We start from the raw sequence: 16,127 nt of genomic DNA on the forward strand, positions 1-16,127 counted from the left end.
AGACTCGCTGACATCTCACCTAACCAAAAAAGATAGACAAATCCAAAAAAAAATTTAAAACTTAAATTTAAAATTATTTTTATGAAAAGGTGCAGAAAACTTGATGTTGAATTTGATTGGAACAAGGTGCTGAAAGTAGTGGGTATGGTGGTATGGTAAACGAAGGAGAGAACTGTGCCTTGCAGGCATGTAAGCACCCAGGCCAAGCCAAGGAGCAACTCAACTCAATCGGTCCCGAAATTTTTCCTCTCCAAGCCATCGAATCAGAAACATTCGCGACTTGCCATTTGTCGACGACAGAACACAATCATTTCGACCTCGGATCAATCAAATATGCTCCTAGACGATACAAGCGCACATCCTACAATCCATTCGAATAATACTATCACTTTGTCCCGTCGCGGCGATCCTTGAGTTGACAAAGAAATATTCCCAAATACTTGCTGATCTACCCGACGCACACGAGACCACCGACGCAAACAAAGCAGACATACTCGTTAGCGATATCTTTCTTCGCTGTCGAGCATGGAGCCCACGGAATTTGCTACATTCCAAAAGGATGCTTCCCTCGGCTTGGTTAAGCTCGTCAAGACAGTGAAGACTCTTTCGTCAGGAGATATCGCCTTCAACAAATCCCTAGATGCAGAATTTTCCACAGTTCTCGACAATACAAACAGCAAAGTTTTAGGCTTGATCAATAGCTTGGTTCGAAACGCTACCGATGGATCTGATGTGAAGTTTGAAAATTTCGAGGATTCAGATAGTGTAGAGACACGATGGTCTGTTATCTCTGAAGTCGTTGACTTTTTGTTAGAGAAAGCGGTATGAAATTGCTACCCTTCCATATTTTGTTTGCTATTACAGAAGCTTACAATTGTTTCGCATATAGGATATGTGTATGGACGAATATACTGGAACTGTGAAGAGAGGGATCATGCAGACGACAACGGCGCAGAGCAACTACAAGTCGGCTCGGACGGAGAAGCGGACAGCAGAAGGGAGAAAGGCATTCAACAAAAGTTTGCACATGGTGAAACCTCAGCTTCAATTCAAAAAACCCTTGTCGCCGCTGGATTCGGGCCCTCATAAACCACGGTTGGAGAAGAAGCCGCATGCGATCAAACCGCTCCAAGACAGTTTGGTCCCAACCATCCTTGATGGTAGGGAGAAGTACCCGCATCCATATCTAGAGGAGATATCTCAGTATAAATTCCCAAACCGTGTGCACAAAGTGGCGGAGCCCATTCAATACAAGCCCTTTGAGTCAACTTCGGCTATATTCGTAGATTCTCCCCAACGGTTACACGAGATGATGCAAGAGTTAGTAAAAGCGGAGGAGATAGCCGTGGATTTGGAGCACCATGATTTTAGGTCATATATCGGCTTGGTGTGTTTGATGCAAGTTAGCACACGCGAACAGGATTGGATCATCGATACCCTAAAGCTAAGAGATGAGCTCGAGGTTCTGAACGAGGTTTTCGCCAATCCTGGTATTGTGAAGGTATGTGGGCTTTGCTGTTGGCAGTCGTAAATCTTTCCAAATTTTAACATCACATAGGTCTTTCATGGTGCCTTTATGGATATTATCTGGCTTCAACGCGATCTGAATATCTATGTGGTGGGCCTTTTCGATACATATGATGCCGCAAGAAGTTTGGGATTCACCGGCCACAGTCTCGCGTTCCTTCTCAAAAAATATATTAATTTCGACGCTGATAAGTCGTATCAATTGGCGGATTGGAGAGTGAGGTAAGAGTTCAACAAAATCTCTTTCTAAGTAAAAAAACCTAGTCGAAACTAAAAGAAAAACATCAAGACCCATACCTCAGGAAATGCTTGATTACGCAAGGTCCGACACGCATTTCTTATTGTTCATCTATGACAATATGAGGAACGAACTGATAGGGAAGAGCAACGCCGCGGAGGAGGATAAAATCGAAACGGTGCAAAATAATTCGAAAGAAACATGCCTTAAAACCTACGATACAGAGCCCTACGACCCGGTCAACGGCGGCGGGTCTCGTGGCTGGCTATCGATCCTGAAACACAATGCAGTCAATTTCACTGATGAACAATTTTCTGTGTTCAGGGCCGTGCATGCATGGCGTGATAGGGTTGCACGGGAAGAAGACGACAATCCACATTTCGTGATGTCAAAAAATCACTTGCTCAGTTTTGCGAGGCAAATGCCTGTTGATGCAGCCGCGGCCTTATCAGTCAGTAGCAACCCATTGCTAAGGTCCAAATTATCAGACCTCGTTTCTACGATCAAGGAAGCCAAGGCAAACCCTGTGCCGTTCAGTTCGGTACAACATCTTTTGGTTACCGCTGGAAAATATTGGACTCCGCAGGCTAAAGATACAAGGAAGGATGGCGAAGAGGGATTAAATATAATGCCAATGCTTGGCGCGGGAGACGCGGGAGCAAAAACAGAAGAATCTCAGTTTTGGGGAGGCACATTCGGCGGTAGTCGTTGGGAAGTTAAGGACCTGGTCGTTGGTGTGAACGACATTTCGCTCGCACTACCCTTGCCAAATCTCACGGCCACCGTTCTCGACGGCCCTGGCGGACATGAAACTCAGACGCCGATCCCTCGTGCAGATTACATCAAAGATAGAGAGATCAAGTCAGAGGCGGCGGATATAGTTGTTATCAAAAAGCTTGGCGGAGGGCGGAAGCGGAAGCTTGAAGATGTCACCGAATATGTGCAGCACAATGATGATGATGATGGATCGGATGGCGATCCAGATTCACCAAGCTCCCAGGTTGGCGCTAGCGCAGGGGAGGCTATACCCGGGAATGATGTGGACAAGGAAGATGGGCTTGAGACAGTTCAACTTTCGAAGTTAGACAAGCGAGCCGCTAGGAAAGCAGAAAAGAGGCGCAAGAAGGCAGAAGCGAAACGCGAAACGGCACCAGGAGATGGGGATCTTCAGGAGAACGGTGGGGATGATGAAGAAAATGAAGAAGGAGAGTTCCAGGCATTTGATTACACATCGGCACCATCGATAATGAATGCGAAGAAAGAAAGCGAAAGCAAAGCGTTCGATGGGAGCAAGAAATACGATGGGGGTCCAAAGGGGATGAGAGGTCGAAGGCGAGAAAGGGAAGGCAAAAGCTCAACAATGAGGGCATAATTACTCACCAACCTAGTACTTACTTACTTAGGTACTTGCTTAGTGAAATGACAATTAACGAGAAGGGGAACAGAAATATCTTCTTCTTCTTTTTCTTTTTTTTTTTTTTTTCCATCTTCCTGCAACTGAGCGCGCGCATATATGGGTATGTAAATATGTAGTTTGATATGTTGGTAGTGACAGCTGCATTAAGTTACACAGATTGCGGTGGCGGTCGCATTTGCCTCAGGCAATTTAACCCAAGAAAAAAAATCTACCACGAAAATCCCACGGTTGCCAAAAGGGGGGGTAAGCACATACCAGTGTTCACGCTAGTTGGTCCTTGCACTCACTAGCTAAGGACTTAGTACAAGGGGTTTCGTGTCCAATGCCTGCAACAGAACAAAATAAGCTTATACCATGCAAGCACTCGGCATGATTGGACAAAAAAAAGCTTCGTCGAAAGTCTTGGTCAACGACGCGATTAGAAGGATATATACTGGATACGCGCATGTGTAATATATAAGTACTTAAGTAGGTAGATATGCGAGAACCGGAAAAGGAGGAACACGGAACAAAGGGAATCTATAACAAGTAGATTCGACGACAAGAGCGAGCGATGATGACGACGATGTGCTGATATGATATATGATTATCACTACGACGAGGATCGAGATACATAAGAATGGTTACATTCTGTACTATCCCAGGTGCATGGCCCTGTCATTGCATAATATCGAGGACCCACCCCTGAGCAGGGTCTCCAAGCAGGGCCTGTGCCGCAGCCTCACACCGACAAGACCAATCTAACTGGTTTTTCTCTGCAGCTGAACGGTGCATATGTCCATTACATAGTCCTTACTATGTACACAGGTATACTATTCTCTTGTAGTTTGTTCTCCAGCATGGAGGTTGTTTGTGAATTGTATGTATGTACTTATTATGTATCTTCTCCTGAAAGTGTTGGAGGCTTTTAAATTTTGCCTTGTCGCGATATAACCCTTTCCGTTCAGCCCCGCCTGGTATATATATAATTACTTAAGTACTTAGGTAAGTACGGTACAAGTACAATACAAGTACAGTACAAGTTTAGTACATGTTGTTTTGTACTCCATGCTTCAAATTATATATGGAAATACTTCCATTACATGTCCAGGATAATAATAATAATATCGAAGTAAGTACATGAAGCGGGTCGGGTCCCGGTCTTGGCATCCTGCATCCTTTGCCTGTCTTCTGTCCACGCCATGCTCTCTCTCTCTTATTCTGATTCTGATTCTCATTTCATTCTTATTCCTATCTCTGTTCCTTCCTACTCATGGGTGGGTAGATGGATATGGGGTCGACTTCATCTACATATGCATAGGTACTCACATACTTCTTAGGTTATATTATCCTCCACATCAATTAATTAAATTGATACTCTGCTCTCCTTTACTACAAAATACTCTACTCTACTCTACTATACTATACTATACTATACTATACTATACTGGACTATGATATGAGCATCGTCTGCTCGTATATATAAAGTCTCCAAGTAAGTAAGTAGTAAGTAGTAAGTTGCAGGTCAATTCAATTCACGATGGGACTCAAGTTCCCTCATATCAAGATCGTCTTTGGCGCGGTCGTCTTCCTATCTCTGTTGTTCTTCACTCTATCATCCTACCGAGTCTCTGGTGTCCTTCCCATCCATCTCTCCAACGGTACGTTGATCCTGACATGCCATCGCCATCGCCATGCATACATGCATGTGGCCATTCACATTCCCCTCCACGAGCGCCTATCACTATCACTATCACTATTACCGTTAGCTAAATTCCCTATCTCGATTTCGATTTCGATTTCGACTTCGACTTCGATGATACAGAAATTCCTTCCATTCGTACTGTCACAGCCACGGTCACTGTCACAGCGACGACGACGTTTACAACCGCCATAACCACAACCTCAATCACGAAAACTAAAGTTCAAACCAAAACATCTCCTCCCGAATCGACCACAACCACAACTACAATCGACCCCAGCCAGCTCGATATTGAGCAAATCGAAGCCGACTTCCCGCTAGGCTATAAAAACCCGAACCCGTGGTTCAGAACTCCTGCTTCACCGAGGACATATGCGAAGGACTTGATGAGCCTGCTAACCGACGATCAGTTGGCTTTGTTACCTGGTTTCCGAGCCGCTGCTCTAAATTGGCCTGAAAAAGTACGAAAAATCGAGAGCTTTTACGGAATCAATAGGACTGGTTCATGGCAAGATCACATCAACTCACTGGATGATGATGGCCTTTCTCCGTTGTATGTTTCTCTCTCTCTCTTTTTTTCTTCTTGTCCTTCCTCAACAATTTATCGCCTCAGCCACACTAACGTGTTGGACGATACTATCTATCCGACAGGACAAAATGGGCCCAACAGTACATCTACGACCATCAGCACCCAGAAGATTGCACAGGAAAGAAGTTCTACGTTCTTAAGAATAAATGGCCTCGTCATGGACTCGGCGCTATTATTCGTCGCGTATTTATCGAAATGTCCGCGGCAATCCAGACCGACAGAATCCTTATCTTTGATCCAGAAGACTCTCCTGGGAACACATTAGTCGAAGAAACTTGCGGCAAGCACGTCGGAGCGAAGGCTTCTTTGGAGTGTGTCATCGAACGATTGTCATCTTGTGCGTCTTATGCGACAAAAGAAAACTCAGTCCATCAAATCGACCCTTCAGAAGTTAAGGATGGGAAGATCAGGGACACCGTCCCATTCGCCGAATTGGCCTACAGTTCGTATTTCGGCGGGTCAGGCGTTTCCCCTGGCGGATCAGTTTTGAGATACTGGTGGCGAGCGCAACTTTACGGCTATATTCTCCGACCAAACCGCGCAGCATTAGAAAGGATGACAGAGTTGAGATTGAACAAGACACTTCATCAGGGTGTCGAAACCAACCGTGGAAATGTTGAGGAGGTAAGCTACCATAAATCTACATGTCGTTCTTCGGACGAAGCGGGAAAGAGGAGTGGGAACCCAATAGCTAATATCCACGCTAGCCCGAGGCGCGTGAAGTTCCGTTTCCGTTGCCGCCTTCGACAGTCTCGATACACATCCGACATGGCGACAAGGCAGGAGAAGGACGTCTAATTTCGACACGGGATTATATTGTCGCGGCGGAGCGTTTCATTCTTCGGAATCCACTAAGTTACATAAAACGAGCATTCATGAGCACCGAAGACCCTGGTGCAATCGCTGAGGCAAAAAGAACGCCATTCGTCAACCCTGTTCGAAGTTTTGGGAACGTAGATTGGACCTGGTAAGTATTTGATCTTAGTAGCCCCCCCTATTCGGGAAGCTCGTTTGCATAGCTCAGATGACCTAACTAATACGACCTCGCATCGAAAAATAGGTACTACTCCAATATCCCACGTGTAGATGGAGGGCCCCAGGCCAATCTTGCACTCGCACATAACAAAACCGACTCACTACTTACGCATATGATGCAATTATGGATGGCGGTTGAGTGTGATACGTAAGTGTAACACCGGCTGTCCTGCCTAGTACGACATACCCTGGTTTGTGCCGCTAACCCACGATATTTAACAATAGGTTCGTTGGGAATCGCAACTCAAATTGGAATAAGATGATCGATGCAATTCGCTGTACCTTGATGGATAAGTGCCGCGCCCCTTACATCGACGCTGGATTCGTAGCAGATTGGATCAATTTCCCATAAGGGAGACGAACACTCGGCCAAGTTGGATTAACGAGTTGGGTACGCGGGTAAAATACCTTCTTATTTTGATACCCGATTTTTGAAGCTTTTGGCTACTTTTACTTTGTTATGGGATATTGGTAGATACGTACGTGCTTGCAGGCATTTCACTTTTCACATAGACTAACATAGCGGGATGTTTTCTCATGGCGTGGGGGGTTGGCTCTCTTTCATTTTTGGGTGTTATCCATTCTTGCACTCACCTTTTTTTTTTTCTCCTCCTCTTCTAATTCTGGCCCCAAAAGTATTTTTTTGTATATTGTTCTTGGTTCCTTATAATTTGCCATGAACGAGGAGGACCCTTATATATCAGTATATATACCTATTTTGTTCAGTAGGATCATTGGGTATCAATCTAATAACGAAATAAAGTAATGAAATCATAACCATCATCATCATCATCGTTGTCGTCGTCATGGCTATCACCAGATAGCAATAAATTTAGATAGCCATCCTTTGTGCTTTACCTACTTAGGCAGCTGATATATATATATATCTCACCTCATGTTTTGCCAGGCCTGGCAGGTCCCCGGTAATACGGGATTCCGTCAATGCAGTTTAGTTGTAATATATAAAGTATTGAACCAAAATATATATATATAGCCTCCCCAAAGTTTAAATTTCCCATACGACCCAAATTAATTCATATTCGGGACAGAATCCGGAAGCAAAAGGGTCTCACGATGGCCTGGTCTCCGTCAAGGGTAGAAAGCATTCGTGTCAGATATTAACCTGTCCCAGCGCTGTGAGCGAACCCGACGATAAAGCACGAAATCTGCAGGTATGGGGTGATATATATATACATCCGACTTTTGGTAATCCGCTTATCCTTAGTGAGACAAATCTTCAGTAGCCATGCTAGGTATGCAGTAAAAAATCTCGGGCCCATGGTGCGTGGTGGTATATCCAGTCTGGGTGTTAAGTACTTAGATATTTGAACAGGTTCAGCCGCTCACTCCTATAAGTAATTAGGGAGAGTAAAGCAACGGTTTCTTTGCGCACCAACCGCTTTATTTGACAGATATTAGGCAAGTAAGCATAAAGGTATCATATAATTAGCTAATACTAATATTATTAAAATAAGGTTACTTCTGTCAATTCTTAAGCCATTTTGTGGTATCCGCTGGTTCTCATCAAGAAGAATATATCTAAGTACTTACTTAAGTACTACCACCTAAGTAGGTACTTAAGTAAGTACTAGTTACACAAATATAAAAGCAAACAACGAAGGTTAAAGGTAGCCAGACGGTGGCAGGCCAGGTGGATAAATCGAATCCAGCTGAGTACATATACAATCAAATCCCGTCAGACAGCTGAGACTATGGAAGGACAGCCCCGAATCCAGGCGAAGGGGACCTTAAGTTCCTAGCTGTTAACTTGTGCAACCCAAGTCTGGTCATATAATTAACTACTAGCATACTCAAGTACTTACTAGGACTCATGGATTCACGACGATTTGCACATTTTATATTCATATATGCCCGTACGCTTACAATTACTATATATGCATATTGTGAAAACACATCGGCAGGATGGCCAGGTCGACTCCTTCCCAGACGGATTGTGAACGGCGGGACAAAATTACAATCTCAAAAAGCCACGACCTATGCTTACAATTACGCAATATACGGTAGCCGCTAATTATAATAGGTCCTAATTGCCTAAAGTCCGAGAGCTCGAGCTCGCTCCTACGGATTTTGCTTATTATATTGGGTACTATTATAACAGTATGATGGAGATCTGAGACCTTAATTAAGCTTTCTACGGATGATCAAGATAGTTCGAGAGCCTGGAACTATTTACCGACCAAGAGCTATAGCTAGCAAAAAAATAAAAATAAGGTCAGCTGTAACCCCCAAGCCGATCTACAAAAGAAAACCTAGATCTCTTGTCCCTCTTTCCTCCCGGGAATTAGAACAAATGAGTGTCTATTCGCTCACGGTGGCGTTTGTTGGTGCCACCTATCTGGTCAATTGGCCGTCTTTTATCGGAATTTCGAGACTTTAGAGGCGGGGTTTGGGCTCAAGTAGGAGGGTTTGACGTAGTAAAGCACGATGAGCTGAGGAGTATTGTTCCGCGGGATATGTATGCTTTATCACCTGGATACCTGGGAGACTTTGACATATCTAGAAAGATGCAATAAGCACTCAAGCTCCTAAGCTAAAAATATAAGCACTGTTGCCTTGCTCGCGCATGTTTTTAGATGGTAATTTTTTTATAAATTTATCATCTAATTGGCTTGAGGTTCGGAGAGTATAATTATAATATATTGGGTATCGAATTCGACAGGTTCGGATCCGAATTGGTTGGTTAATTGTGATGGGTTGCTTTTCTAGAATCGTTGGATTTCGTCACGCATATCATCTAGCTACTACTTAAGTTAGTAAGTAGCTTATATTATACTCTAAGCTAAGCTGAACCAACAAACATGAATATGTAAGTACGTACAATCGCTGTTTCAATTCTGTTTTGTTATTACATATATAAGTATATATATATATATATATAGTACAGTCTCGGGCTGGGAAGAAAATTTAAAAAATACGTTAATTGCATTGTATACGTATTTTGAGGTGAAGGTCACATGATAGCTCCACACCATCGATTCTTTGCTAACATAATAACATATTCTTCGGACAGGGATAGCTCTGCCTTTTTGCTACCCCCGTGACCCTTCCGAGGTGGTGATTTTTTTTCTTCAGCTCCCAGGATGCTTGTTCTTTTTGAGCTCGTTCATTCGTCGAGAGAGGGGTGCTCATCTCAAATGCCGCTAGGAACAAGGTAGGTTCGGGGATGTTGGTCTTCTACGCATGTAAGTAGTACTTAGGTACGGTACATACATACATAGTACAAAGACATCGATAACGCAGGTGGTTCGAAAGTAGCCAGTACTTCACGGGAAAGGATCAACCTCATTACAATATCTGTAGAGGTACCTTTTCCTTCTGTCGGTGGAGGTACCCACCCGAACCGGATGGCTGGATTTTTCTCCTGTTCCTGTCTGCCCGTCGTTCCTGCTTTTTCCTTTTTCCTTTTTCCTTTTTCCTTTTTCCTTTTTTTTTCTTTCTCTCCTCATGGCGCGCTAACGATTGTTTCGCTCACAAGGATAATTTCGCCAATTGCAGACGGTTAGCTAGCCATGAGGGACGATGTCACAGATTTTCCTCGGATGAAGAGAGGAAAGTGGTTGGAGAATGGAAGGGGGTGGTGACAGACAGGATATAACCGGATATGTGAAAGTTGATGCATCGATGTTCGGAATTCGGGAAGAAAGTAGTATCTACTTAAGTACTTAAGTAGGTAGGTATATATACGAGGCCAGAAGCATAATTGGATGCACATATACTACTTGTGTACTTATGTACTTATGTACTTATGTACTTGTGTACTTATGTACTTATGTACTTATGTACTTGTGTACTTGCATGGTTGATAGTCATCGCGAAGAATCGACTTGGCTGAGTACCTCAGAGCTGGAATTAGAGTTTGCGAACCAGCTCTATGTAGTACATACTTACATAGCTCATGAAAATAGTTTTATATTATATTATAACGCTATTGTTGCGCAATGCAGTGACATATCATTTCAAGAGTGGTCTGATGTTTATTTAGCCCCTCTCTCTCTGTCTGTCTCTCTCTGTCTGTCTCTCTCTGTCTGTCTCTGTCTGTCTCTGTCTGTCTCTCTCTCCCTGTTTCTCTCTCTCTCTCTCTGTCTGTCTGCCTCTCTCTCCCCCCCAAGTCAAGCTCTCAAGCTAGCTCTGGTCGATAAACCCGATCTGGATCTTGAGAGATCTACACGTTCGGAAATACTGTACTTTAGATGTTTATATTATTTACTTTACTTACTCTGACTAAGCAAGTAGATTCATTCACACTTCACACGACAACTGTTCTCGTGGTTTAATTGTAATTGTAATTGTAATTGTAATTGCGATTGTAATTGCAATTCATATCTTAATTCATATTAATATTAATATCAATATTAATATTAGTATCCTATCTTATTTTATAATTTACACTACGTAGTACATCTACGGCGTGTGTGCTGTGAAGTATACCAGGTAGACCTATAATCTTTTCTTTTATATGCATATACATACTTACTTACTTACCGCCTCACCACAAATTTAAATTACTTGACTTATCTCTTTCTTATACAACCTTCACCGTCTATAGCTAACTGTATTATTATACATCATCACCATCATCACTATCATCACCATCATCATCACCATCCGTGTTTTTGTTTTTGTTTTTCGATTTTCGATTTTTGTTTTTCGATTTTTGTTTTTCGATTTTCGATTTTCGATCAAAAGCATAAGTAACCGACCGGCGAAGGATCATATCGCTGCATCTCAATACTGGCATCGGCCTAGCGTTCGAACGTTCCCTGAGATCAGGTTCTGGCCTCTCCGCCTTCTATCGCTCTATCAGGACCGAAGTGGTTATCACTAGCAGCAGGGGACATTGCTTGCGGGTAGAATCTCTGCACCATCCGCCCCACACTGAGAAAACAGCAGGTCCAGCCAGCAATCTCGCTTCGTTCCTGCCATCCATCCTCCCACACGCCCATCCTCATCCTCATCCTCATCCTCATCCTCCATAGATCCCATCGTCCTGGTCCCCATCCCCCATCCCCATCCCCGTCCTCATCCCCGTCCGTCCTCATCCTCATCCTCGTCCTCGTCCTTGTCCTCGTTGTTGTCGTTGTTCTGCTCCTCCTCCTCCTCCTCATACTATACCATTCTTCTTCTTCTTCTTCTTCTTCTTCTTCTTCTTCTCATTTCATTCGTTGGCTTCTCCCTGTTTCACTTGGTTGGTTCGTCCTTCGGCCTTCTCGTCCACTAACGGGTCATTTCTCTCTGGTTAGATCTTGTAGCCTGCAGCAAACAAACACACACACACACACACGCACGCACATCCACACAAACGGGAACCAAGTTTCCCCTTCTGGTGACGGCAATACCGTGTGGATCAAGAAGCAGTGACAGAAAAGGAAGAGGAAGAAGAAGAAGAGAAGCAGAAGAAGCAGAAGAAGCGGCAAAGGACATATTAAAATAAAATACACAAAAAAGAAGAAAAACACTTCCCTCCCATTCTCCCCTCCCATCCGACCATCATAAAGGGCGTTTAAACGTCGCTTTCTATATCTTTTTCCCTTTTCCCTTTTTTTTTTCCCCCCCCTTCTCCCCTCCCCCGGAGCATATAAAAAAGGGCATCTGAATCCAAAGTATCCTTATCAACACACCCGAGTTGTATTAAACATTGTAATCCTCAAAGCCAAGCGACAACCTGCAATTCTCTCAGGGACAACCTCGACTTGTGTCTTGGACCTTATCGGGCTCCTGATACGGAGTTACCTATTCAACTACTACTACTACTACCACCACCACCACCACCACATCCCCGCAGGAACGAAGGAAACAAGGAAGGAAGGAGGGAGGAAGGAAGGAAGGAAGCTTCCTTTTCCCTTTTGAAAGCTTATCCTTTTTGGCAGCAGGGTCAGTTCTAGAAAGGCGTCGTCAAGCAAGGGCTTGTCGGAAGTTTGGGTTGGACGCGAATTGACACAGAATAGATTCTGGTTCACGTTATTCTTAATTATTGTTTCGGCTTGTTTTAATCTTCAATTGCACGACGATTGTGCACTTACCATCCAAATTTCCGGAGAGGGATATACATATTATTCACCGACAGCCATGGCGACAATGCTTATACCTTCGAGGACGTCGACGTCCTCGTCTTCTTCCTTTGCACCAGTCACCCGCCAAAACACAATGTCCTCCACGGATGGGCCCCCGAAATCCATCCGTCAGTCGAAGCGTTATTCCATCACAACTCTCTACATGTCGATGTCTGCTGCTGAGAAGGATATTGAAATCGAGGATGAGCTTGCAAAAGGTTGGGACAATGCAACTTTATATCTTTCCTTGTTTGCTCCCAAACGCTAATCATTGGAGTCTATAGCCCAGAAAGTGTTAAGGGACCTGAAAGCCAAAATATCCTCGCAATCGAAAAAGAACTTTGTGCTGGAGAAGGATGTTCGATATTTGGATTCTAGAATCGCTTTGTTGATCCAAAATCGCATGGCATTGGAGGAGGTAAAAAAAAGACCCATCTTGAATTTTTGACCATCATCTATGATCTCTAACAGTTTATTTTCTGCTTCTTCTTCTTCTTCTATTCGGTGATAGCAAAACGAAGTTGCCAACCATCTCGAAGAAGGCGGAGAACTCCAAGAAGGACAATTCCCAAACGACCAGAAGACACAGCATTACGGAAATCTTATGTTCCTCCTTCAATCCGAACCACGACACATTGCCGCTCTCTGCCGTCTCGTATCCATGGCTGAAATTGACTCCTTGCTCCAAACCGTTATGTTCACCATCTACGGTAACCAATACGAGAGTCGAGAGGAGCATTTGCTTCTTACAATGTTTCAAGTACGTCAAAATACCGCGCCCTAGTTTCCGTTTCTTCTAACAAATTTATTATTATCATTATTTTTTATCTATAGTCTGTCCTTTCAGCTCAGTTTGAGAATACCCCTGAATATAGCTCGCTGTTAAGAGCCAACACCCCGGTATCCCGTATGATGACAACGTATACCCGGAGAGGACCGGGCCAAAGCTATCTCAAGACAGTTCTTGCCGATCGGATCAATTCTTTAATCGAACACAAGGACCTCAACCTGGAAATAAACCCTCTGAAGGTCTACGAGCAAATGATCAAACAAATCGAGGAGGACACGGGTTCTCTACCTGCCCATCTTCCTAAAAGTGTAACTGCTGAGGAGGCTGCCCAAAATGAACAAGTTCAGCAAATCATTGAGCCCAGGTTAACAATGTTGATGGAAATTGCAAATTCGTTCTTGACCACTATCATCAACAACCTCAACGAGACCCCGTATGGCATCAGGTGGATCTGTAAACAGATCCGATCGCTTACTCGAAGGAAATACCCGGAGGCTAAGGATCCGGTTATATGTACTTTGATCGGCGGTTTCTTTTTCTTGAGATTCATCAACCCAGCGATTGTCACTCCGCGCTCCTACATGCTAGTCGACGGAACTCCTGCAGACAATCCAAGGCGTACTCTAACTCTTGTAAGGATATCCGGATCTGAAGGCCCTTTTTATTATCGATATTATTATTTTTTTTTTTTATAGAGTTGATAACTGACCAAAGTCTCGTTCTAGATCGCAAAAATGCTCCAAAATCTTGCAAACAAGCCATCGTATTCAAAAGAACCTTACATGGCTAGCCTGTCACCGTTTATTCAACACAACAAGATGAGAATAAACAAGTTCTTAAATGATCTGTGTGAGGTTGGAGATTTCTATGAATCTCTGGAGATGGATCAGTATGTTGCATTGTCGAAGAAGGATTTAGAACTTACAATATCCTTGAACGAAATCTATGCGACTCATTCGTTATTGGAGAAACATTCTGCTGCTTTGGTACGTGACATGCAGTATCACCTCCTAGATTACGTAAGGCTAATCATTGCTGTGAATTACCTAGTGCCAGGATGTCCTTCACCCTCACCTTAAGATCTTGCTCACTGAGCTTGGACCAGCACCGCATCAAGTTCCGAGGAAAGAGAATCGAGCCATCATCTTACCCCTCTTCAGCAGATGGGAACAACCAATCGATGACCTCACAGCCGCCCTTGATATCACCGACGAGGATGTTTTTTTTATGGAAGCAAAGTCTATCTTTGTTCAGCTCATGAGGACGATCCCATCGAATGCACTTGCGGTTAGGCGACCATTAAAATTAGATAAGATTGCCGACCTAGCGGCTACCTCTTCGAGAGATGCAGCAATGGTTAGAAAGGGCATTCGTGCTATGGAACTTCTTAACCAACTTGAAGAGATGGGCGTTCTCAGCAAACAGGAAGACTACTCGTTGCTCAGGGACGAAGTTGAACAGGAGTTGGTACATTTAGGTTCCTTGAAAGATAAGGTCATTCAAGAAACTGGAAAACTCGAAGAGGTCTATAAAACCATACGAGATCATAATGCCTACCTTGTTGGACAGCTAGAAACCTACAAGTCTTACCTGCACAACGTTCGAAGTCAGAGTGAAGGCAAGGTCCGAAAACAACAGAAGCAGCAAGTTCTGGGGCCCTATAAATTTACACACCAGCAGTTAGAAAAGGAAGGCGTGATCCAGAAGAGTAATGTCCCCGAAAATAGGTAAGAAACATTCAAAGATCGCTGATAGTCACATATCTAAAAAAAAAAAAAAAAAAACTAATTTCTGGTTTTTTAGACGGGCGAATATTTATTTCAACATCACTTCACCGATGCCTGGAACTTTCGTTATTTCTCTCCATTACAAAGGAAGAAATCGCGGCCTGTTAGAACTAGACCTCAAGTTAGACGATTTACTTGAGATGCAGCAGAACAATCAAGAGGATTTGGATTTGGAATACGTTCAATTCAACGTCCCCAAAGTCCTCGCACTTCTCAACAAGAGGTTTGCGCGGAAAAAATGGTAGTTGATGATGATCACGATTTCCTTTGTCCTTGTCCTTCCACGGGCCCATTGCCCTTGGATGTTCCCGTCTCAATGGGAAAACCCTCATGATACCCATTCAGCTTTTTTTTTCTTTTATCTTTTTCCTTTCCTTTCCCCCTACTTCCTTTCTCTCGGCCTGAATTTTCCAAATGTCTAAACTTGGATTCTTTTGTTTCACTTAGCTCATTTGTTTTTACTACCTAACGCAAATGCTGACGACCATCTATGACATCTCCATTGGTTGGCACCGCTCTTTCCTGGAGGATGATCATCACACTGTCTGATTGCGTGCCTTTTTTGTCCCCTGATGCTTTGAACATTCTAGCGGATGATTGCTGTCACTCACACCTCGGGTTACACTCACGACCTTTCTCCTGGTTACCAGCGCCCCAGTTTTGTTTTTTTGCTGTACTTTTATTTACAGCATTATTGCTCTTGCTATGCATTTACCTATGATCCTAGCCCGCTCTCCTTTCCTTCTTTCTTTCCCCCTCTCTTTCTTCTACTTCTTTTTTTCCGTTTCCCTGTCGCTATTACCATATGCACCTTTAATACCTTTTGCGGTACTTCATCTGCCTTTGTTCCTTATCCATTCTCAAGCACTTGAGTAACTATCAGCCATTCCACTTCTTAGCTCGAGCCCTCGTTTCTTTCTTTCTTTCTTTCTTTTTCTTTCTTTCTCCGTTGTGCTGTGCGGCTTCTGGTTCTTGTAATTTTCTGGGATCAC

The 16,127-nt window shown here is 43.6% G+C and overlaps 4 protein-coding genes across 4 annotated transcripts; 3 read left to right on the top strand and 1 right to left on the bottom strand.

Moving 5' to 3' along the window:
• Nucleotides 1-525: 525 nt before the first annotated feature.
• On the top strand, nucleotides 526-3,137 carry AOL_s00083g475 (uncharacterized protein; the record flags this gene model as incomplete). The annotated part of the gene is made up of 4 exons (XM_011125654.1): nucleotides 526-822; nucleotides 890-1,501; nucleotides 1,559-1,749; nucleotides 1,817-3,137. The coding sequence occupies 4 exons, from the start codon at nucleotides 526-528 to the stop codon at nucleotides 3,135-3,137; spliced, it is 2,421 nt and encodes an 806-aa protein (XP_011123956.1).
• Nucleotides 3,138-4,701: 1,564 nt separating this feature from the next.
• AOL_s00083g476 (uncharacterized protein) lies at nucleotides 4,702-6,839 on the top strand (the record flags this gene model as incomplete). Its single annotated transcript, XM_011125655.1, has 6 exons — nucleotides 4,702-4,822; nucleotides 4,987-5,416; nucleotides 5,515-6,076; nucleotides 6,160-6,419; nucleotides 6,513-6,635; nucleotides 6,713-6,839. 6 exons carry the CDS (start codon nucleotides 4,702-4,704, stop codon nucleotides 6,837-6,839), a joined length of 1,623 nt encoding a protein of 540 aa, XP_011123957.1.
• A 4,435-nt stretch (nucleotides 6,840-11,274) lies between these two features.
• AOL_s00083g477 (uncharacterized protein) lies at nucleotides 11,275-11,613 on the bottom strand (the record flags this gene model as incomplete). The annotated part of the gene is made up of 1 exon (XM_011125656.1): nucleotides 11,275-11,613. One exon carries the CDS (start codon nucleotides 11,611-11,613, stop codon nucleotides 11,275-11,277), a length of 339 nt encoding a protein of 112 aa, XP_011123958.1.
• Nucleotides 11,614-12,574: 961 nt separating this feature from the next.
• On the top strand, nucleotides 12,575-15,380 carry AOL_s00083g478 (uncharacterized protein; the record flags this gene model as incomplete). The annotated part of the gene is made up of 7 exons (XM_011125657.1): nucleotides 12,575-12,776; nucleotides 12,843-12,976; nucleotides 13,070-13,318; nucleotides 13,393-13,980; nucleotides 14,074-14,334; nucleotides 14,399-15,075; nucleotides 15,152-15,380. The coding sequence occupies 7 exons, from the start codon at nucleotides 12,575-12,577 to the stop codon at nucleotides 15,378-15,380; spliced, it is 2,340 nt and encodes a 779-aa protein (XP_011123959.1).
• Between the last annotated feature and the right edge of the window lie 747 nt (nucleotides 15,381-16,127).

This window comes from Orbilia oligospora (assembly GCF_000225545.1).
Source record: "Orbilia oligospora ATCC 24927 unplaced genomic scaffold scaffold00083, whole genome shotgun sequence".
Classification (NCBI taxonomy): Eukaryota; Fungi; Ascomycota; class Orbiliomycetes; order Orbiliales; family Orbiliaceae; genus Orbilia; species Orbilia oligospora.